Below are 22,042 nucleotides of genomic sequence, written 5' to 3'. Positions count from 1 at the left end.
TATATATAATTTTAAAAAGAATCTTATTATAAAATAGGATTTTAAATAAGTAACTTAGTATGCTATGCATAATTATAATGTATATGATACATATATTACGTAAGATGTTATAAAAAGTAATATATAATAAATAATCATAAGAAACAATATAAAGCAGACAAAAATAATCACAAAAACTTTAACACATTGTACTGTTTATAATAATTGGAATCATATTAAATTATTGTGAGGTCCAAGTATTCATAATTTAAAAAAAGCAATTTTAAAAGTAACATCTATAAAAATATAATGGATGATAAAGAATGTTTTTTTTTCATGCAAGAATAATTTGAAGAGTCTTTTTATTATTGGTGGTATTGATCTTGTCGTGGAGGCTAGTCATTCCGTTGCAGTTTATCATACATAGGTCATTAATATCTTAAATTTGAGATGTATGTCATTAAAATTGTATAAACTAACTTGATATTAACTTTAATTTACAATGTTTTCGTACTGAAAATATATGTTTATCATTTTTTAATCATGTCCAATGGATAAGAATAAAAAATAAATCTAAATTAATATATATAATTAAAATCTAAGTTATATGAACAGAATTAATTTTAACTTTAAATATAATGATTTAACATAAAATTATAATGTATATTTTTAACAAAATAGTATTTCGTAAAAACAATTTAAATATAAGTATTAAAACCTACATAATTGTAAGTGAACAAAATATGATATTAAGAATTCATATTCCATAAAATAAATCTCCCCTACTCTTGGAGATTGGCAAAAAAATGACTCACTTGACAATTCTCTTTAATAATACAATAATACATATTAAAATCTTAAATTAAAAAATATAAAATATACAATTAAAATATTATTATTTTGAATTACAATATGAGTGTTGTTTTTCAGTGATGTGAGATAGCCACTAAGACAAATAACACCCATGCATTATAGAATAAGAGGCAATCACATTCAGACTTGGTTTTCATAATTAAGCATAACACATGTTTTTGACAGTGACCAAGAAGACACCACTACTACACAATAACCTGTGTTCTTCATCCTTAAAACAACCCTACTTTTCTAAATTCAACAAAATCAGAGGTGTTCCCTCAACACAGACCTCTAAAGAACAAACCAGCTTCAACAGTAGCCCTTTTAACCAGAACCCTTTGTCAACAACCTTTCAACAGTTCGATTTCAAGCATTAATTTGCTCTACATTTTCAGCCGATGGTTTAATTGCCAAATTTAACACCATGGGGACTATACACATAATGGAAGTTTAACTCCACAAGAGGATATATATTTACATTTTTACCTTCTTTTTTTTTTCCTTATGGCCAAAGGAGATCCTGGTCTGGTGTTACAAACATAGGAGAGTCCAAAAATTCAGCTTGGGAATTGTTTGAATCCCATGCAAAGGAAGAATCCACTGACATATTCCCATGGACAACATTGGACACTTCAGCATTACCAACATTTTTCACCTGCTGCTGCTGGTTTTTGCTTTCTAGAGAACACACATACATGTTGTTGCCAAAGACATCCTTGTCCAAACAAATCCTTCCATCAAACAAACTATCATTCCACACCTGAGTCTGAACAGTTTGCAAATACTGGTTTTGGCCTGCAAGAGAAGGAGCATTCATGTCCCCAACAGTAAAATTCTGATTTTTGCTTCTGTATCGGCATGTTAGCTGATGATTGTTCCTCGCGTTTCTGTCACTGAATCCAAAGCCAGTCTCATGATGATAAGGGCACTCTGTGATGTGGCAAGAATATGCCTCTTGAGGAAATGTAACAATACCATGAAAATCATCACCACCCTTTCTCTTATCACCAGCATGATCTAGTGGCATAACAATGCCATTGTTCATCATTGTTATTGCTGTTGTTGATGGTAGTGGTGGGGGTGGGTTATATTGGCCATCCAAAAAAGCTCTCATGAGTTCACTATGAACCAGAATATTGCTCGTTGGTGTTGGTGGATCGAAGAAATTTCTAGCTCCACCATTGGTGGGTGGTGCAGGAAAACTAGTAGCACCATCATCAGTGATCAAATCGGTGGTTGATGGAGGGTTCCCAAGAAGAATTCTAGCAGCACTGGTGGAAGTTGAAGGGTTATTCTGGCCACCGAGAAAGCTCCAAGAACCACCATTACCAACATTGTTGTGTTGTGGTATGTTATTGAGGCCCCCAAGAAGATTCATTGCACCACCAAGGTTATTACTTTGTTGCCCCCTATTATCATAATGGACAGTAGGTCCTGCTCTTAGAGGGAGGGTTTGGAAGAAATTATTAGGGTATGATCTCCTAGCAAAGGACTCTTCACGCTTCACAATAGCGCTCCAAATGGCAGTTTCTTTTGCATTGAGCTTGTCCTGAAGGGTCCTAGAGTGACGAACGATGTTTCTGATCTTTGCCATGTCTGGGGATATGTGCTTGATGACTGCAGTAAGCACACACATCTTCCACACCTTCTTCAGGTCATGGGGCTTCTTGTAGGGTGGTGGGCCTGGGTCCATGGTAAAGCCCATCTGGGCCCACCACCATTCCTGCCCAGTGGGCCACCAGGGAGGGGCTATGCCCTTGTCCAGAGGGTACCTTCTCTGCGGAGGGTCACAGTTCTGCATGAGACATGACAAGAGTGATCCAAGAGTTGTGTCTGGGAGATCGTTCAAACTGTGTGCTGTTGTTGATGGCTCTCCGTTGAATGCATCACTAACCATGTCTTCAAAACCAGTTTCTTCCTCGTACCTGCTCCAGATTCATCAAACACATACAAAGTCAAAGTATAACATAACTATTCAAGACGTTAGAAATACGCTTTCAGCTAACTCAATCCCAGAAAACCAATTTATAAGATGAGATTTACATTATGAAATTGCCTTATGTTGATGTGTGACTTCCAATATCTCGTGCGTGGGACCAGAAATTAATGAGTGGTCCGTTAGCGGTCCAATAACGGTCCGATAGCGAATGGAACAAAATGTCCAAGAAATCTCGCTAGGATAAGCTCTAACCTGGTTCTGATATCATGTTAAAAATGAACCTCTCAATCCCACAAAATTAATTTATAAAATGAGATTTGTACTATAAAATTATTTTATCCCGGTCGAGATGATAACTAATATCAGGAACGATACTTATATACTTTCATTTTTATGTATATCTGGTAAATGTTTCTTTTTTTATTTTTCTTCATATCATATAATATATTCTATAAATTTATTATTTTTACCTGAGCATAGCAGCAGGACCATTGTGATCAAACTTGACCCTGTCCTTCCACCAACCTCTGAGGTTATCAGAAGCTCCACTCACTGGTTTTCCCTTCTCAGGAATGATGCCATAAACGAAGCCACGAACACCACAAATCTTCATCATCTTCACCATGTTCTTCAGCACTGTGTCTTGTGCACGAATCAGTGTCTTCTTCTTCATCATCTCCACTGTTTCTCCTTTCTCCTTTTCCCTCTTCTCTTCCTTCAGCTTCCTCAACATCATGCGATCTCTCCACATCCTTGTCTCCAGTTCCTCCAATGTCACCACTTCTTCTTCTTCTTCATCATCTTCTTCTGCTTCTTCTTCCACCCTCATCGTTTCTTCTTCAACGTAAGGATCATCACCATCATAGTTAGCACCACTCATTCTGTCATCATCCGTAGAATCCATTGCTTGTAGCTTTTCTTCTTTCACTGTTCTCTGAAACAATTACAGTACAAAAAGCTTATCAATGTACCATCAACCATACCATGCATTCAGAAAGCTCGTTTTCAAGACAGATTCAAAAAAAAAAAAAAAATTTAAACCCAGAAAATCATCATTCAAAGAAAAAATGTGTTTAAGTTATTGGGAAATGTGATTTTCTTAGTTCATTTTATCATGGTAAAATATAGAACTTGTACCTGTCAGCGACTGTGATATAATAATACCTGGTTGATGACGTAAGAGGTTAGGGTTTGGATAGGGTTTAGTTAGTGGAATTGATCTTTTAATTTTTGAAAAATATATGTAAGTGAAAATTATGTATAGTTGTACGATTTAATTATTTGATTTTTGAATTATGAAACTGAAAATTTTAAAAATTTGGAAGTAGTGTGTCTCGTATGCAATTTTCATCTATTAGAAGAAAAAATTATGCTAAAAGTTTAATACTTATGTGCTATCATTGAAAAACAATTTATTATCTAATTAAAAAGGGTAAGAAATCTGATTGTTTGAGTAATTGTTGAAAAAAAAATGGTAAAATGTTATATACAACAATGTTATTAAAGTTGTTCTATAATTACATGAATATAGAGTGTGTAAAACAATGTATTTGTATAGAATTAGACTCTAAATTCATTTTAATTTCTTTGGACAATACAACATATAGTGACTTGTTTATATTTTTTTAAACGAAGCGAGAAAACAAAATTTAGCCTGGATAGAAAGAAAATAAAAAACAAATAAAACGATCAAATTTTGAAAAAAATCTATGTAGATAAGATGGTAAAATTTCACGAGTACTTGATAGATCTTTTTAAAAGGTGTTTGTATATTTTTTTGTTTCTAATAAATACATTTTTGTATTTAAAATATTTTCAAAAAGTATGTTTTATCTTTAAATTAAATTATATAAATGCACTTTATGAAAGTAAGGTATAACATATTCCTTCTAACAAATAATATACGTGGAGTTATAAGATTTTATTTGTCATATGAAAAACAATTCCCGATTGGAAAAAATGTTTTACTGACGTCAAAAGTTTAGTTAAAAGTAAAATATCTTTTAAAAATAATTATGGGAAAAAACATATTTAATTCATTTTTATTTTAAGTAACAAAACTTGCAAAATTGGATGTTATTAAAATAAGAAATGTATTTGGTGATTTTGAAAAAACACATCAAAATGAAACAAAAGAAAAGAAAATTACCGGAAAAAATATATATAATCCACACTCTAAAGACAATTTAAATACAAAAATAAATAAATGAAAAATGAGGGAAATTAAAAATTTTGTGATTCTTCCCATTCAATTTGAGATTAATCAAGGAATAAAACACTAAACATAAAAAAAAAGAAGTAAGCAATAAATTAAGCAAAGTAATGAAAAACATATATAGATTGAATCATACCAAAAGTTCTTGTAGGGCAAAAAGGAGGACAAAGGTTGAAGGTTCAGTTGAAAATGGAATCAAGAGAGTGTCACAAAGGAAAGTGAGATAATTAGGAGAGAAAGAGAAAGAAAAAGAAAAATGGATCTACTTTAAATAGATAAATTCTCACAATAACTCTTAATCTTATATAGAGAACGCAAAACAATATATATGGAAATTTTTATTATTATAAAAATTTGATGAAAACGTTTGGATAATGAAAGGCTTCCACAAAACAAATTAGGGTTAAATATGTTTTTAGTCCTTAATTTTTAGTGAATTTTGGAATTAGTGAATTTTGAAACTTTGAACCAATTTAGTCCTTCATCTCTCGAAATACGTTGATTTAATCATTTTAATCAAATTTTGTTAAGTTTATTTGACATTTCGGACGCGTTTCATACTAGTATTTGAATTAACATTAAAGCAAAAATATGTCAAACAATATAAATAACTCAAATACAATTTTGAAATACATATGAAACATCAAATAAACCTAACCAAATTTGATTAAAAGAACTAAATCTACGTATTTTGAAAGATGAAGGACTAAATTGATTTAAAGTTTTCAAATTGACTAATTCCAAAATCCACTGAAATTTAAGGGACAAAAATATATTTAACTCAACAAATTATATATGTTTGCTAACCAATTATTTAGGATATATGAGTAATATTTTTACCATGAGAACGTGTGTTTTTCACTAAAAAAAGTGTTCAAATTTTATACTAAATACAGACAACAACTTTTTAAAAATAATTTTCATGTGTAAACATGTGGAACCGTGTTGTCTTTTCGGTAAAATGATATAACCAAGTGAAACAAAAGATTAATTATTGTACTATTTTGGTAAAAAAAAAACAAAATTTAAATAAATGATTGTGTCATTACTCTTAGGAAAAAAAAACTTATTACTTTCTTCTTTTACATGTTATTCTTTCATTTACAATAACATAATTCAACATAATTAGTTTACATTTTTACAACTATAGAAATATTGTGTATACTTTCTATATTTGTTCAATTAGCAACACTATTTTTATAAACAACTACCATTCATTAATTTCCTTTTTCTAGTGCCAATATTTTTTAGCATTAATTGTTTTCTATAATATCAATGTATTTATTAAAAAAACAATAAATTGGGGATGTATATACAGCTAATGTTAGGCTTAAATATATTTTAATCCTGTAAAATGAGCATGTTTTAATTTTCTCCCCTATCAAATGAATAATGTTTTTTCAAACTTAATTCCTATATACTTTAAAATTAATGAATTAATATTTAATTTTTTTTAAATAATATAAATTTAGTTTTTCCTAAATTTTGTGGTGGACCAAGGTTGTCACACTAAACACTAAAGTTATGCTTAAGGAAAGATTAACTTTAAATATTTTTGTAAAATTTAAAAATATAGCGACTAAAATAAAATTTCATAAATATAAGAACTGGAAATATATTTTTGTCAAAAATTTACTTTTCAGTTATATCAAAATCAATCCACTGTGATACATATTTTTTTTAAGAATTTGCAAGAAAATTATTCAGCTCTTTCATTTTATTTCCTTCATTTTTTAGTTACCAATGCAATTATTGATTTATTATTATCCTACCATTTTTATCATCATACAATATGTATTCTTAATTAAATACTATTATTTAACAATTTCCCTTATGTGCAAGAAGAACCACATAATATCGCTGAGTGATTTAGAGCATCTTTTACTTTAGAGGTAAATTTATATGCATTTTTTATAATTTATTTATTTTGTTTTCATTTATCAAGTAAGTGTCGAGAAATTTTTCACTTTATTTTTATTCATTCTGTTAACAAATCTTTTACTTATTTATTTATTTTTATTATTTTCTTACCATTTTAAAATTTTCGAGTTAAACAGGGTATAATCCGAGTAATTAAGTCTAAAATTTATTAGTCAAAAAATTATTTTTCTATTTCAAAACCACTTAAAAGATGTCATCTCATGTTATAAAAAAATTTGTCAAATTATCATTGTGCATATATATATATATATAATTAGTCAACAAATAAATTAGACTGGTCAACCAATTAGGATGTAACACGCACTAACATGGCATGCACTCAATCTAAACATGCAGACACAAAATATAAGGTTTTTAGTGGCTTCCACGTATTAACAGTGTCGCGTGCTACTACACTCTTCCTTACATTAACATATTACACACATCTTATGCTAAACAACCTTGTAAATTCAAACAAATTTCTATCAACAATAGAGTACTTAAGATAGAAGTGGTGTTGGAGAATTTGATACCTTCACCATGTTAAAATCCTACGGGAAAGTTGATGAGCATGGGCAAATGGTGTTGGAGACAAAGAAGAAAACCAGAAAGAGAGTCACAATCATAGGATTGTCCTCAGTAGTTTTAGCAGCTGTTGTTTTTGCAGCTGTGTTTGGCATTGTTGGCACCAACTCTTCAGAAGGTGGCAATGATGCTCACACTGTGACAGATTCAGTGAAGGCTGTTTGTGATGTGACATTGTACAAGGATTCTTGCTACAGCAGCCTTGGTTCTGCTGTGAACTCGAACCAGGTTCAGCCTCAGGAGTTGTTCGTGCTGTCAAAGAAGGTGGCCTTATCTGAAGTGTCCAAAGCTTTTGAATATTTCAGTGATCATCATCATGGAGCTTTCAAAGGGGTGCTGGTGAAGAACAGCAGGACCAAGGAGGCTATGAAAAATTGCAGGGAGCTTTTGGGTCTTGCGGTTGATCATCTGAATAGCTCTTTGACATTGACATCAGGGGAAAACTTTTCTCTTGTTGAAGTTTTTGAGGATCTTCAAACATGGTTAAGTGCTGCAGGTACTGTATTAATTATAATTATACATATGTTAGCATAGTCAGAAGTTATAGACATACATCAAGTTTTTTCTACCCCTTTGGCTAGATAAAAATAACTATATACATTGTTTTTCTTCATAGGTACATATCTGAATACTTGTATTGAAGGCTTTGAAGATGAAAAAGAAGCAATTAAGACAAGTGTAGAAACCTATCTTAAAAATTCTACACAGTTCACCAGTAACAGTCTTGCCATCGTTACCTGGATCAACAAGGCTACAACCACACTGAACCTTAGGCGCTTACTGAGTTTATTACCTCATCACAATGAAGCACCAGCATGGCTTCCTTCAGAAGATAGGAGGCTCCTTCTCACAGAGGATTTGAGGAAGAAAGCTGACATTGTTGTGGCCAAAGATGGCAGTGGGAAATATAAGAAAATTTCTGATGCACTTAAACATGTTCCTGATAAGAGCAACAAGAGGACTGTGATCTATGTGAAAAAAGGGGTTTACTATGAAAATGTGAGGGTTGAGAAGACCAAATGGAATGTGATGATCATTGGTGATGGAATGACATCTACTATTGTATCTGCAAACCTTAACTTTTTGGATGGCACACCAACTTTCTCAACAGCAACATTTGGTAAGTTTTGGTACTTTTACATGACTATTATAGAAGTTCTACCTAAGCTACCTAAGATGTTTTTTATTTGTTAGTTCTGTTACATTGTTTTGTTTTGTTTGTGGTTTGCTGGGTGCAATCAGCTGTATTTGGAAGGAATTTCATGGCAAGAGATATGGGTTTTAGGAACAGTGCTGGTCCACAGAAGCATCAAGCAGTAGCACTAATGACAAGTGCTGATCAAGCAGTTTTCTATAGATGCCACATTGATGCATATCAGGATACTCTCTATGCTCATTCCAACCGTCAATTCTACAGAGAATGTAACATCTATGGCACAGTTGATTTCATCTTTGGTAATTCTGCAGTTGTGATCCAAAACTGTAATATTAGGCCAAAGTTACCAATGCATGGCCAGCAAAACACAATCACAGCTCAGGGAAAAACTGACCCTAACATGAACACTGGGATCTCCATTCAGAACTGCAACATTTCACCCTTTGGTAACTTGAGTTCTGTGGAGACATATCTTGGAAGACCCTGGAAGAATTACTCAACCACAGTGTACATGAAATCCAGAATGGAAGGTTTTGTGAACCCCAAAGGCTGGTTACCATGGACAGGGAACTCAGCTCCAGACACCATTTTCTATGCAGAATTTCAGAATGTTGGACCAGGTTCTTCAACAAAGAATAGGGTGAAATGGAAGGGTTTGAGAACCATTACTAGTGAACAAGCCAGAAAGTTTACTATCAAGGGTTTTCTACAAGGAGATAAATGGATTTCTGCAGCAGGTGCTCCATTTGAGTCAGATCTATGACACCCTTTGTCAAAATTGTTTGCACTTTTGGATTATTTTCCCTTTCCCTTGATCTTCTTGATCTGTATTATTAATTTGAAAGTGAATAATGATTCTTTTCATTTCACTATTCTTTTTATTCATACACAGTTTGCACCAATCTCTGTCCCTTTCTCTCAATTTTGTTTCACTTGGAGACAGGCATGGATTATGAAAGACATCAATATTCTGAGATTTTTCTTTTTAACTTGGTCCAATGATGTGATAACCTTCACTTAGTGGAATAGGACTATTACTGTTGCTGTTGTTGTTGGAGAGTGGTGGAGACAAGCATAAAGGCACATTGAGACATAATAATCATTGCGGACCAACTTTTCCTAATTGCTTTCAAGGGCATTGTTTCTACAAACTTGTATATATTTTTATTGATACTTGAGAATTTCATAGGAACATTAATGACTCTGATCATCCCTTTTGGATGATCATATAGCTACATTGCATCTAACAAACAATGAATCAAAACTATCTTTGCAATATAAACATTCAGCTACCTATCTCAGCAGTCCTTCAGTGTAAGGTATATCTGTGTCAGGAAGCCAAGTATTTCCCAAGGTAAAGTTCAGGACTGTGAAGTTCCAAGCCTGAGTAGCATTCAACAGAAAGTAACCAGGCCATTGTACTCTATTGCTGGTGTTAGAACCAGGACCATAGTTGTTAAACTCACCATAAAAGAGGGTGTCTAACCCAACTGTGCCATTCCACTCTAACCACCCTGAAGGTTGAATAACATTTCCAATGTATGATTGCAGGTACACAGTTCTTGAATACAACTTCCATGGCCGGCCTAAGTAACTTGCTGTGGAATTCAAGTCTGCAGCCAAGTCTGGTGCAGCATCAATGGTGCAGTTTTGGATTGAAATGCCAGTGTTCTGATTAGGATCAGTTCTTCCTTGTGCTGTCACAGCATTCTTCTGGTTTGGCAATGGTTTTCTGGCATAGATCTTACTGTGTTGGAATACCACGGCTGCGTTGCCAAAAATGAAGTCCACAGTGCCGTAGATTTCACATTCTCTGTAGAATTGCCTCAGAGAGTGAACATAAAGAGTGTCTTGATATCCTTCAAAACTGCATCGGTAGAATGTAGAGAGGTCAGCATTGTTCCGCACTGCCACTGCTTGGTGTTTTTCTGGTCCAGCTGTGTTTCTGAATGTAACATCCACCGCTATAAACCTTTCTCCAGATACAGCTGCATTCAACACAGAAGCATAAATTAATGGATGATCTGACAGTGACCAGATAACATGAGAAACATTAGACCTAATAAAACAACAGACTTCGCTATGATAGATCTAACTCATAACTCTGATATCATGTTAAGAAGTGGAATTTAAATCTAACTTAATCTGACAAACTGGTTTTGTAAGGCTGAGCTAGACTTAAAGTTCACGAATAAAGGACATACCAAATGTGGAAGAATTGAAAGTTGTCCAACCATCTATGACACTATGATTCCCTGTGATGATAGTCTTGTTAATACCATCTCCAACAAGCAATATATTCTTCTTTTCTCTGGGAATTACCACATATTCCTCATAGATTCCCTCCCTAACATACACCAGGAAATATCCATCTTCAGGCTTTGTGTCATTGGGTGCAGCAGCAATAGCCTCTCCAATGGAAGTGTAGTTGTCTATTCCATAAGAACTCACAATCACAAAATCCTGTAACAAAATTCCTTGGCTCCCACTTTCTTTGAGGTTCCTTCCAGCTCTGCTGCAATTGGATAACTTGGTGCAACTATACTTTGTGCGAAGAAGCTGCAACAATTTTAGCCTTTCAATTAACACTTTATGCTTTCAATATATATTGAACCATGGTTGATCAAGTAGACAAAAATTCATGCAGCATTCATAATTGTTTGACAGACATAAGAGAAAGTTTATGTAAGATCTTTGTCATAGACATTTGGTAGAAGAAAGTGATGCACAGTAAATGAAAGTAATCTTATATGTTTTATGATTAGGGTGAAGAGTTTTTCTTTTATGAAAATTGGTAACAACTAAGAGTCTCTGCTCATGAACTGATCTGCATAATGTAGACAACTTGACATTAATATATGGTATGCACAATGGCATGTTAGCAAATAAAATGAAAATTTCACGTGCATGGAGCAGTGCAAATGGTGGAAACTAGGAGGACTTCACGTGAATTATCATGAAATTTTTAGATTATGGCAAAGCATTCACATTAAAATGCAGAGGAAAACAGAGCGTATTTGTTTGACCTATAGTCAACCCATTAAAGCATTATGCATGTGGTTGACTTCACCACCTTTCACTGCTTTTTATTATCTTAGAAGTTGAAATTACCCAATTCAAAATGAAACGACAATAAATAAAATAAATTTTAATATTATGATAGGATTTGAGTTTATCTTAAAATTAATTTCACAAAAATTTACTTACAAAATTAATTATTACAAACTTTAAGGTATTGATGTTTTACAAATCCAGAATTTTATTAATTAACAATCCTTAGAGCAGTGATTCATTACCCCTTTGTGGAAATTGTTACAATAGTAATTATAAAAAAAAAATTCTAATAGTATTAAGTATAATATTTCATTATGAAATCAACGATATTTTAATCTACCAAATGTTTCTTAGCATCAATATATATAAAATTGACTCCTGAAAAAAAATATAGAACAATTATTTTAGTATAGAACGACAAAAGTTTACAACAGCTATTTAAATTTGTAAAGAGTAAGATTTTGGCTTACTTAAGAAAAGAATATTTTTTTGTCAGCAAAAGCCTTACGAAAAGAATAAGCTTCTGGCTCTGCCAATAAGCCACGAGAACATGATAAAGAATTTTAAATTTAACAAGTTGTATGTTTTCGTGTTCTTAGAAAGTTAGAAATATAATAATAAATAAGCATTACAGAAGAAAAAAGAAAGAAGAAATATAAGTTGAGTTTAATTCAATGAGTTAATAAAACTATGATAATTTGTAAGTCAATTGAAATTTATAGTACAAAAAGTAATGTTAAACATAGTTTAAATATTTGAAGAAACATTAAAAGCATTCATATTTGTTTCTTTTTCAAGTAATACCAAAAAGTGAAAAAGCAGTGAAGATTTGACAGGTATAGTGTGCTTTACTGTGCTCGGTTCAGATGATTCAATGAACCAAAAATTAGAATCCATAGATCATAAATTTGTCTCCATGCAAATAAAAATAAACCTAAAGGTCATAACTAATATAATATGTACTTACCTATCGTAAAAAAAAAAAAAAAGACAAAAACATATACCTAATGTTTGAAGTTTTGATGTGTCGGTGATACAAATTGTACACAAACAAAAACCTCTTTAATGTAGCAAGATTTAGATTCATTTCTACATTATTCAGTTCAGTTAATTAATAACCAAGTACGAAGAAAGATCATTGGTGAAGAGAAACAATGATTACCTTGATGAGCTTCTCCAGTGGTTGCCTAACCTTGAAGGTTTTGGTGGGGAGTCCATGTTTGCGTGTCTTGTTTCTTCTGAGGTTCTTGTCGAGAGCCTCAGTGACCAACCCAAGTGAGACACTGTACAACTGGGTCACATCCTTGAGTGGCACGGTAAGGGCAGTGGCAATGTTGCTTTTGGTCACCACCAACCCATCGTAGCATGTGTAGTGGTTGGTGGCCACAGCACTGAGATAGCTCTCGATTTTCTCAACCAGTTCGGCGTCTGAGGAGCTCATTGATTTGAGCTCCTCAGAGATGGACGATAAATAGTCCACGTTGAGCTGGTTGAGGTCTCTGCAGTCTCCGAGAGACGCAACTTCTGCATGGTTGAGGGAAGAAGATGATTGGTGGCGTTGGAGGAAGTCCTGAAAGACCTTGGCGAGTTTACGTGCCTGTTTGAGGCTTTGCTTTATGGAGAACTTGCCATAGCCATAAGGGTCGGAAGGGGAGGCGCGAATGGCGGAGAGAATGGAACGGCATAGTTTTGGATAGAGTGTGGCTTTGCAGGCGACAGAAGAGGAAGGAGAAGGTGGAGAAGGTGGAGATTGAGCTAAGAGTAATGGGGCTGAGAGGAAGAAGAGAAAGAGAAGAAGAAATGGTGGGGATGACATTGTCTTTCTTGAAGTTCGATGTGGGGCTTTCAGAGAAGTTTGTGGCTTTGTCTCGGAATATGTTTTGAGCATTTATATAGGCAATGGGAGTGAAGGAGGAGTGTGAAATTAATGAGTCGTTGCAACTATTGTGTCTCTTCCTCCATTAATCTTTAAACTATTACCCATCATTTTATCATTAATGCATTTTGTTTTCGTTTAGCTTATTTCGGTTTTGATAATTATTTTTTATAACTTGAGATGACATTTTTTATATAATTTTAAAATATAAAGAAATGAAAAAAATAAAAAATCACTTTAAAAATATTACATAATATTATAAGAAAAAATTATTAAAATTTAGTTCTTAAAAAATTATTTTCTTTCATGAAATATGAAGTTTGCCATTATTTTTTATAATTAATGTGAGATTTTTTACACGTTTCATTTATGTTAAGATGTAGAATTGGATATTTGATGTGTATATATAAATATTTTTCAATCCTCTCTTAAAAGTCTAGCAATAAGTGACTAAATTAATTTAACAAATTTTGTTAAAACAAATATAATATTATATTAAAAAATGATTGTTTTAAATGAATTTATGATATATAAAATTATTATCTTACAAGCTAATTTTGTATAAAGATAGATTACGTATGGGGTTTTTGTTTTGTTTTGTTTTGTTTTGTGAGGATATATTTAAGAGTTAGAGAGAGAGGAAACGTGAATGCGCGTTAGGAATTATTAAAGGCAGAGAGAGAGAGAGATAGTAGAAGTGTGGGGTGTGTCGGTGATGGTTAGACAATGAATGCATTGTGCAGAAGAAAGGAACGTGCAAGGAAAGTCTTCAACAAACAAATGCTAAGGTTAATTGCTACTTCTAACCGCAGATAAGGATATTTTCTGCACTCTCAATTATTACCATTTGGTACAACAACAACAAAATATATATATTTCAACCAAATTCTTTACAAACACTCTTTGGAAAGAAAATACAAAATAAAATTGTTCTTTTCTTCTAAATTAACATTAATTTATGTATAAACTAACCATTAAAAATCTTCTCATATGAATGCTCCAAATTTTTACTTTTTAACTTATAGATGAGTTAATTTCATTTTCTTTTTCATACATCGTATTATATTGAAATTGAAATGTTTATAGAAAAATTAAAATAAAATAGGAAGGATATTTTGGTAAGACATCTTTTGTTTCTAAATAAATTTGTTGCTAAATAGATGTTGGGTTAAGTATTTTTTTAGTTTTTAAATTTTGATCCAAAATTAGAATTCGTTCATGTCCGAAACCTCAATACATTTTGGTACTTAAACTTTGAAAATGAATAAATATAGTCATTTTAACCTAGCTACGTTAACTTTTTATGACATGTCGAATGCGTTTCATATCAGTGTTTAAGTTGTTTACATTGTTTGACACATTTCCGATTCAATATCTATTGTATTTGATACCTCAAAAAAAGTTAACATATTTGGGTTTAGAAGACTATATTCATTTGTTTTTAAAGTTTAGAGACTAAAATATATCGAAGTTTCAAACAGAGACGAATTCTAATTTTGGATCAAAATTCTGGAAAAACATACTTAACCATCAATGATAACAGGTTATTGAAATTTCTTCAAATACATTTACTTTAATTTCTATACAAGCATTAACCATTGTTCCAATAAATTTAAATAAAAACTAATATTTTTGTTAAATCAACTCATATTTAGATTCCTAACAACCTAACCACATAAGGCATTGATAGCACTCTTAACTCAAAATCTTAAAACAATAAATTTATGGGTCTTCATCCTTGTATAACACTCTACTTTCTCATTTCTAATCAATATAGGACTTAGACTCATACTTAAATTTCTGATAATAAAACATATTCCAACATGTAAAATTTAAAATATATAGCTCAATTTTGCAAATCTCAATTTAACAACATGATAATAAGAGATAGGATCGGATTAAATTAAAGAATGATTTAGTGATTAATCATTACGTGGATATGTATACATATAGGTGCTAGAGCTCTAACCAAATAGGAAGATGCTAAATCATGCGCACTAAAAAGCGATTTTGGAAGGAGAAAAAAGTGCTTATTAGATAGAGTTAGTTAAAAAATTCAAGATACTTTATCTATCATCAATCATTTATAAAAGTTGAAGCAAGATATGACGTCAGTGATAGTTCAGCTTCTTCATCAACTTTTCTATGGCAAACTTAAGTGCTTTTTACTTCAGTTGCCATCATATAGATTACTTTTTTATTTTCTTCTGTTTTAAGGAGAAAACAACACTTGTTGGTTCTATCTTAAGTACGTTTATGCATCGCCACAAAGAAAATATAAAACAAAAACATAGAAAACTCCAAGGCAAATAACAGAAAATGTAAAAAATACTTTTATTGAAATATCAAGTCTAAGTAAAATTAGAGGCTCAACGGCAAGAAAAGTTTAATATCATCTTAAAAACCTTTTTTTTTACTCGCTCAAGCATAAGCATATTATCAAGAGGCAGATTTTGAGACGTAATTTAAGAGTGTCAAAATAAATTATAAAGAAGTATGTTTTTAATCTCAAAATTTTGATGTTCAAATTGAAATTTGTCATGTCTGAAATTTTAATATGTTTTAATTCACAAAATTTACAAATGAATGGATATAGTTATTTTAACTCAATTGCGTTAAATTTTTTTTATGTATCAAACGCTTTCCTAACACATATTAAAGTCATAACATATTAGACCGTGTAAAGAAATCAAATAATAGCATAAAATCCATTTAATACTTTAAGAAAATTTAACGTAATTAGGTTAAAGAATTATATCAATTCATTTTTTAAATTTAAGGACAAAAATATATTAATTTTTTTTATGTGTCAAACGTTTTTTCTAACATATATTAAAGTTGGAATGTGTTAGACAATGTAATTAATTCAAATTATAACATGAAACACATTTGACATTTTAAAAATAAATTGACGTAATTAGATTAAAAGGATTATATCCATTATTTTTAAATTTTGGGACAAATATATATTACAAATTTTGAAACGAATTCTAATTATGTATTAAAACTTTTATACGAAAAGATAAATATATAAAAATTTTGAAAGTATCATATACATAAAATACATTAAAATTAAAACCATATATATATATAGAGAGACAAATTATGAGTAAATTCATTTTACAAATTACTTCTTTCCCTGAAGGTAATTTGTTTTTCTTTTGTTACAAAAAGTGGTAGATAGAATAACATCTCCAATATTATTATTAGAGATATCTATGAGTATTTCATAATTTCTTAATATCTACAGATATCCACGTATACCCTCGAGTATTTACAAAAAGTATATTTTAATATTTAATAACAAATTTTAATCATAAATTCAAATCAAAATACAATGCATAACATTTATAAATTTCAAACAAAGTGAAAATAACTCATTTAAATAGTGTTGAATGACAGTTTACAAATAAATGAAGATTTTTTAAAACCAATTGATAAAAAATAATCCATTCAAAATCAATATTTTAATATTTTTTTATGTTTTTTAATTTAAATTAGAATATAGCGGATACAAGTATCCACGAGTACGAATATTATGATACTCGTATCCACCTCATTAACATACGGGTATAACCTGTACCCGTTATCCGCAGGTATCCATTTTCAATATTTATTCCCTACCTATTACGGGATTTATCCATGGATATTCATAAGTACGAATTTTTTTTACATTCTTAGATACAAGTAATATGATATTTGTACCCGACGCATAAGTATTAAATTATTTGTTATCTTCAAATATCTATTATCTACGGGTACCAATTATCTACAATGAATTATATATATATATATATATATATATATATATATATATATATATAATTATCAAAGAAAAATATATATTAATTTTTATTTTGGATAAAGACATAATGCATCTCACATCCACATGTCTTCTTCTATGGTATAGTACAATAATGAACAAAAGCAAACACACTGCAATGTCACCAAGTCATAGTTATTGAAATAGTTCTTATTGTACCAATTTGAATGGAAGAAAATGACACTTACTTGCATCACTTAATTAAAGTGAATTTAATTTCTGGTTTATGTAATATAAATTAAAACAAAAAAAAAATTGATCTTAGAAAGATAAAAAACCACACTTATAAGTATTTTGTATAAATGTAGTAAGCATTAATAGTAGATTTATTAGCACAGATTTGTGTAAGTATGGTTAAATAGTAAGGTGGTGGTGCCAGCTCAAATTCCACAAACCCCATTCTGGTCAAACAAACAATCATAAAACTTTGAAGAAGTCAAAAAGTCTGTGTGGGGTCTGTGGGCATAGTACTTCACTTTTTCTAAGTGAAAAGGAATATTGCAATTGTAATATTATACACTTAGAATCTTCCTATGTTCACATTACTATTACAATGTTCAATTTTAATTTTGTTTTATATTAATTATAATATTTTATATTTTTTAATATGAAGATGAGTAAATAAGGTAATGAAACGAAACAATAATTATATTATTTAGTTAGCAATAAAGTTTGATGATAAAGATTTAATTGAAAAATATAAATCTTTTAAATATTTCATAAATTAAAAATATTTATATTTATGAGAAACTTAATATTTAATTAAGATCTGTCTAAATCATTTTTTTTTCGAATGTTATCTTAAAAAGTTCATTTTAAGTTTAACTCAATCTTATATATAAACCTAATTTATAAGATGAAATTTGTATCTATTTCTATAAATTTGTCTAATTTTTAGTTGATGTGAAATCTTGAATATACTTATTTCACACTTAGATATATGCATCTCAAGTGTATGACCAGATACATTAGTGAGTTGTTCAATAACAGTCCGGATTAAACAACAAATCTTATTATGATAAGTTTGAAATGACTTTGATGTCATTTTAAGTAGTAAAATTAAATCTAACTCAATTTTAAACAATATTAAGATGAAATCTGTATTCACGATTATTATCTATAAATTTGTGATTTGAAAATTTTTGAAGCAAGTGATTTAAACTTAGGATTTCTTTATTAGTATGAACCACATGAATACCAATGAGTTTAAAGCAATCCACACCACATAAACTGAACTATTACCTTATTAAAGTTAGAGAAATAAAGAAAATGGAGAATTTTGTTAAAAGACAAACTAAACTTTAAAGAACTTAAAGGAAAAAAAAAATCCAAAAGTTGCATGGTGCTCAAAGAGAGGTTCAAGTTGGATTGGATTCAGCAAGAAGCTAGCTGTAATCCATCTCCCAAAAAGTCAACCTTGTAATGTGTTTTTTGTGATTTGAGCTCTCTATAATCGACATCATGAATAAATAAACATATATATTTGAATAACACCCATTAAAAATATGTAGTAGAACAAGAAGAAAAATAGATTAAAGTTACTATTTGATTAAGACATTTTTAATTTTAATTTATTGTCAACATCGAAGGAAGAAGATCATTATTATTTGGCATGAGACAAAAAGTTATATTTTTTTTATTGCGTTTTGTTGGACGCACACGACAAGAAAAACACTGCTCATAGAGGTTTTCAAAGGATTTTATTTTTTCTGAACTTGCAATTTGCAAACGCGGTTTCGGCTCCTAAGTCCTAACTATTTTAGATTATAAGTTACTTTACGCACCACATTCTTATTATTTTGTAGTTTGACCATGATTCTGAATTCGCCTATATACAATTTTTCTTTAAGTTTAGGAAAACATGAGATTTTGACGCAGGTGATATTAATTCTCGTGTGATAGATATTAAATAAGTTAGATCACAATCGAATTCCGGTGATTATACCATTATAACTTTTTGATTTAGTAGTAAATACTCGATCCTAACATATTTATCATCAAATTTGATGTTGCTAAAATTAAAAGAGATTCATCGATCCTTCTTGAAAAAGATTCAGGTGCACCTACCATGTGAGAGTCATGTCCTCAAAGTTGTCCATGTCCAAATCGTCAGATATAGAATGAAGTCTTACATTACTAAAAATTTTCATATTACATGACAATTTTTTTGCAAATTTATTAAAAAAATTGTAAGAAAAGACTTTTTCCTACTATTTTTTCTATGAGTTTCAATTAACAAGTAATTCTTTCGTGGATAATTATTTCCTACAAAATTATAAAATTCGCAAGCATTTTCTACAAAATTTGTTACAAAAAGTGTTTTATATAAAATATTTTGTAAATGAATTGACAACAATTTTCTATAAAAAAAATTTTCATAACAAAATTTATAAATATTTTCTAAAAAAGATCAAAATAAAATTGACAAAAAATATAATTTTTTTTAATAGTGTTACATATTACATCCTAAATGGTTTAGACAATTCCAGCAAACGTGTTTCTACACAAAACATGACTCATAGTTATCCACAAATATCAAATATGGGAATCCAAATATATAATATAAACATGGTCATCGAAGTCACATGCACTTATTATTATTAATTATTTATCTAATCTATATATATATATATATATATATATATATATATATATGGAAATTAATGATAGAAATAAAATATGTATAAGATACAATAATACAATATATTCAAGTATGAGTTAAAAATTGTGTACCTGGAACTAATGAAGGATCCATGGAAGCACGTAGTATGAGATGTTATTGTTCTCTTTCTGATGGATATTCTCAAACGTAAGAGTGTTTTACGTTGTTACTTAAAAACTGACTAATGGGTATCAGTTTTATATCCCCTCAGCAGAGACCAGGGACCTCTCAAAATGTATCTGATTATTCAAGCACATCACAGACCGTTTATTAAACAATCCAACCCCATCACGGATCGTTCATCAGAATACCCAAAATTATATATATTACCCATATAATAATTAATATTAACAAATAACTTAATTTATTATTAATGCTAATCCATAATAATAACACATAGAGAATAATAATTTTATATAATAAAATCATATAAAATATAACATTCTCCCACTTGGATAACATTAATAAATAAATTAATTATATCAATTGCAACATAAGTACAAATACCAATTAAGAAATATAAACATGAATAACAAAGATAATATCCGATAGGGATACTTACCATATGCTTAGATTTCTTAAATAATGGATAACATATATAGAATAAAACAAACATAATAAATATGTGATCCCAAAATGGTTCATAAACCCTCTATGTACTAAGAGAAAAAGATGTAACGAAACTGACGTCATTGAAAAATTTACATTTCATGAAAATCATAATAATATAAAGTGTAAATTTCAGACTCCCACTAACCCAATACATCAAAAGACTTAACCACACCCATATGAGTTACATGATTTTGAAAAACTCCAACAGATAAGCCTTCAGTTAGTGGGTCTGCTAACATATTTTCTGTAGCAGTATGCTCAATCCGAGTTTGATAGTCCAAAACTTTCTCTCTAACAAACAGAAATTTTATATCAAAATGCTTTGAGCGAGTAGAACTTCTGTTGTTTTGAGATAAATGGACGGCAGCAGTGTTGTCACAATATATCACAAGTGGCCTATAAATACTTTCAACAATTTGAAAGCCAGAAATCAAATTTTTAAGCCACACAGCTTGACAAGTAGCTTCATAACAAGCAACATACTCTGCCTCCATAGTGGAAGTAGTTGTAAGAGTTTATTTAACACTCTTCCAAGAAATGGCTCCTCCTGCCATCATAAAAATAAAGCCAGAAGTAGACTTTCGGTCGTCAAGGCAACCAGCAAATTTTAAAGACCTTTTTAACAGCTTTCCAATGATCCAAACCTGGATCACTCAAGTATCTCCCTAAAGCATTAACAGCAAAAGTAATATCGGGACGAGTACAAACTTGAGCATACATTAAACTACCAACAGCGGAAGCATATGGGATTTTTTTTCATTTCAACTCTGTCATTATCATTTTGAGGACACTAAGATTTGGAGAGTTTGTCACCTTTTTGAACAGGTGTTGCACATGAGGAGCAAGAATGCATGTTAAACCTCTTGAGGACTTTATCTATGTATCCTCTTTGAGACAAACCAAGAATGCCACGTGACCTGTCACGAGAGATCTGAATGCCCAGAACAACATAAGCATCACCAAGGTCCTTCATATCAAAGTGGCTATTTAGTATAAATTTTGTCTCAATCAAAAGTTCAACACTACTACTAGCAAGAAGAATATCATCAACATATAAAACAAGAATGATGAAATGGCTCCCATTTTTCTTCAAGTAAATGCATTGATCTGAGGCATTTTCCTTGAAGCCAAAAGAAGTGACCACCTGATCAAATTTTAAATACCATTGCCTAGAAGCTTGTCTTAGTCCATAAATAGACTTCTTCAACCTGCAAACCAAATGCTCCTTACCTTTTTTAGCAAAACCATCAGGTTGAACCATATACACTTCTTCAAATAAATCTCCATTCAAAAAAGCTGTTTTGACATCCATTTGATGAAGCTCCAAATCAAAATGAGCTACTAAAGCCATAACAACACGAAAAGC

General features: G+C 30.7%; 3 protein-coding genes across 3 annotated transcripts; 1 reads left to right on the top strand and 2 right to left on the bottom strand.

Annotated features, from left to right (window-relative positions):
- Positions 1 to 1,336: 1,336 nt before the first annotated feature.
- Positions 1,337 to 3,677, bottom strand: LOC114181725 (protein ETHYLENE-INSENSITIVE 3-like 1a). Its single transcript, XM_028068264.1, has 2 exons — positions 3,244 to 3,677; positions 1,337 to 2,759 (listed from the first exon to the last, which is right to left on the bottom strand). The coding sequence occupies exons 1-2, from the start codon at positions 3,675 to 3,677 to the stop codon at positions 1,337 to 1,339; spliced, it is 1,857 nt and encodes a 618-aa protein (XP_027924065.1).
- Positions 3,678 to 7,236: 3,559 nt separating this feature from the next.
- Positions 7,237 to 9,711, top strand: LOC114185670 (putative pectinesterase/pectinesterase inhibitor 24). The gene is made up of 3 exons (XM_028073540.1): positions 7,237 to 7,989; positions 8,110 to 8,613; positions 8,736 to 9,711. Exons 1-3 carry the CDS (start codon positions 7,449 to 7,451, stop codon positions 9,410 to 9,412), a joined length of 1,722 nt encoding a protein of 573 aa, XP_027929341.1. The 5' UTR covers positions 7,237 to 7,448; the 3' UTR covers positions 9,413 to 9,711.
- A 23-nt stretch (positions 9,712 to 9,734) lies between these two features.
- Positions 9,735 to 13,606, bottom strand: LOC114185662 (probable pectinesterase/pectinesterase inhibitor 47). Its single transcript, XM_028073528.1, has 3 exons — positions 12,866 to 13,606; positions 10,854 to 11,208; positions 9,735 to 10,637 (listed from the first exon to the last, which is right to left on the bottom strand). The coding sequence occupies exons 1-3, from the start codon at positions 13,589 to 13,591 to the stop codon at positions 9,943 to 9,945; spliced, it is 1,776 nt and encodes a 591-aa protein (XP_027929329.1). The 5' UTR covers positions 13,592 to 13,606; the 3' UTR covers positions 9,735 to 9,942.
- Between the last annotated feature and the right edge of the window lie 8,436 nt (positions 13,607 to 22,042).

This window comes from Vigna unguiculata, chromosome 1, assembly GCF_004118075.2.
Source record: "Vigna unguiculata cultivar IT97K-499-35 chromosome 1, ASM411807v1, whole genome shotgun sequence".
Classification (NCBI taxonomy): Eukaryota; Viridiplantae; Streptophyta; class Magnoliopsida; order Fabales; family Fabaceae; genus Vigna; species Vigna unguiculata.
The sequence above is the reverse complement of the archived record's forward strand: the minus strand, read 5'-3'. Positions and strand labels throughout refer to the sequence as shown.

What these genes read in the sequence shown, in the direction of transcription:
- LOC114181725 (XM_028068264.1), bottom strand. Translation starts at nt 3,677, where the DNA reads ATGGATTCTACGGATGATGACAGAATGAGTGGTGCTAACTATGATGGT. An exon ending in GGTCCTGCTGCTATGCTCAG is followed by an intron (nt 2,760 to 3,243) that starts GTAAAAATAATA and finishes AATCTGGAGCAG; the next exon opens with GTACGAGGAAGAAACTGGTT.
- LOC114185670 (XM_028073540.1), top strand. Translation starts at nt 7,449, where the DNA reads ATGTTAAAATCCTACGGGAAAGTTGATGAGCATGGGCAAATGGTGTTG. An exon ending in AACATGGTTAAGTGCTGCAG is followed by an intron (nt 7,990 to 8,109) that starts GTACTGTATTAA and finishes TTTTCTTCATAG; the next exon opens with GTACATATCTGAATACTTGT. An exon ending in TTTCTCAACAGCAACATTTG is followed by an intron (nt 8,614 to 8,735) that starts GTAAGTTTTGGT and finishes GGGTGCAATCAG; the next exon opens with CTGTATTTGGAAGGAATTTC.
- LOC114185662 (XM_028073528.1), bottom strand. Translation starts at nt 13,591, where the DNA reads ATGCTCAAAACATATTCCGAGACAAAGCCACAAACTTCTCTGAAAGCC. An exon ending in CACTGGAGAAGCTCATCAAG is followed by an intron (nt 11,209 to 12,865) that starts GTAATCATTGTT and finishes AAATTGTTGCAG; the next exon opens with CTTCTTCGCACAAAGTATAG. An exon ending in TTTCAATTCTTCCACATTTG is followed by an intron (nt 10,638 to 10,853) that starts GTATGTCCTTTA and finishes TGTTGAATGCAG; the next exon opens with CTGTATCTGGAGAAAGGTTT.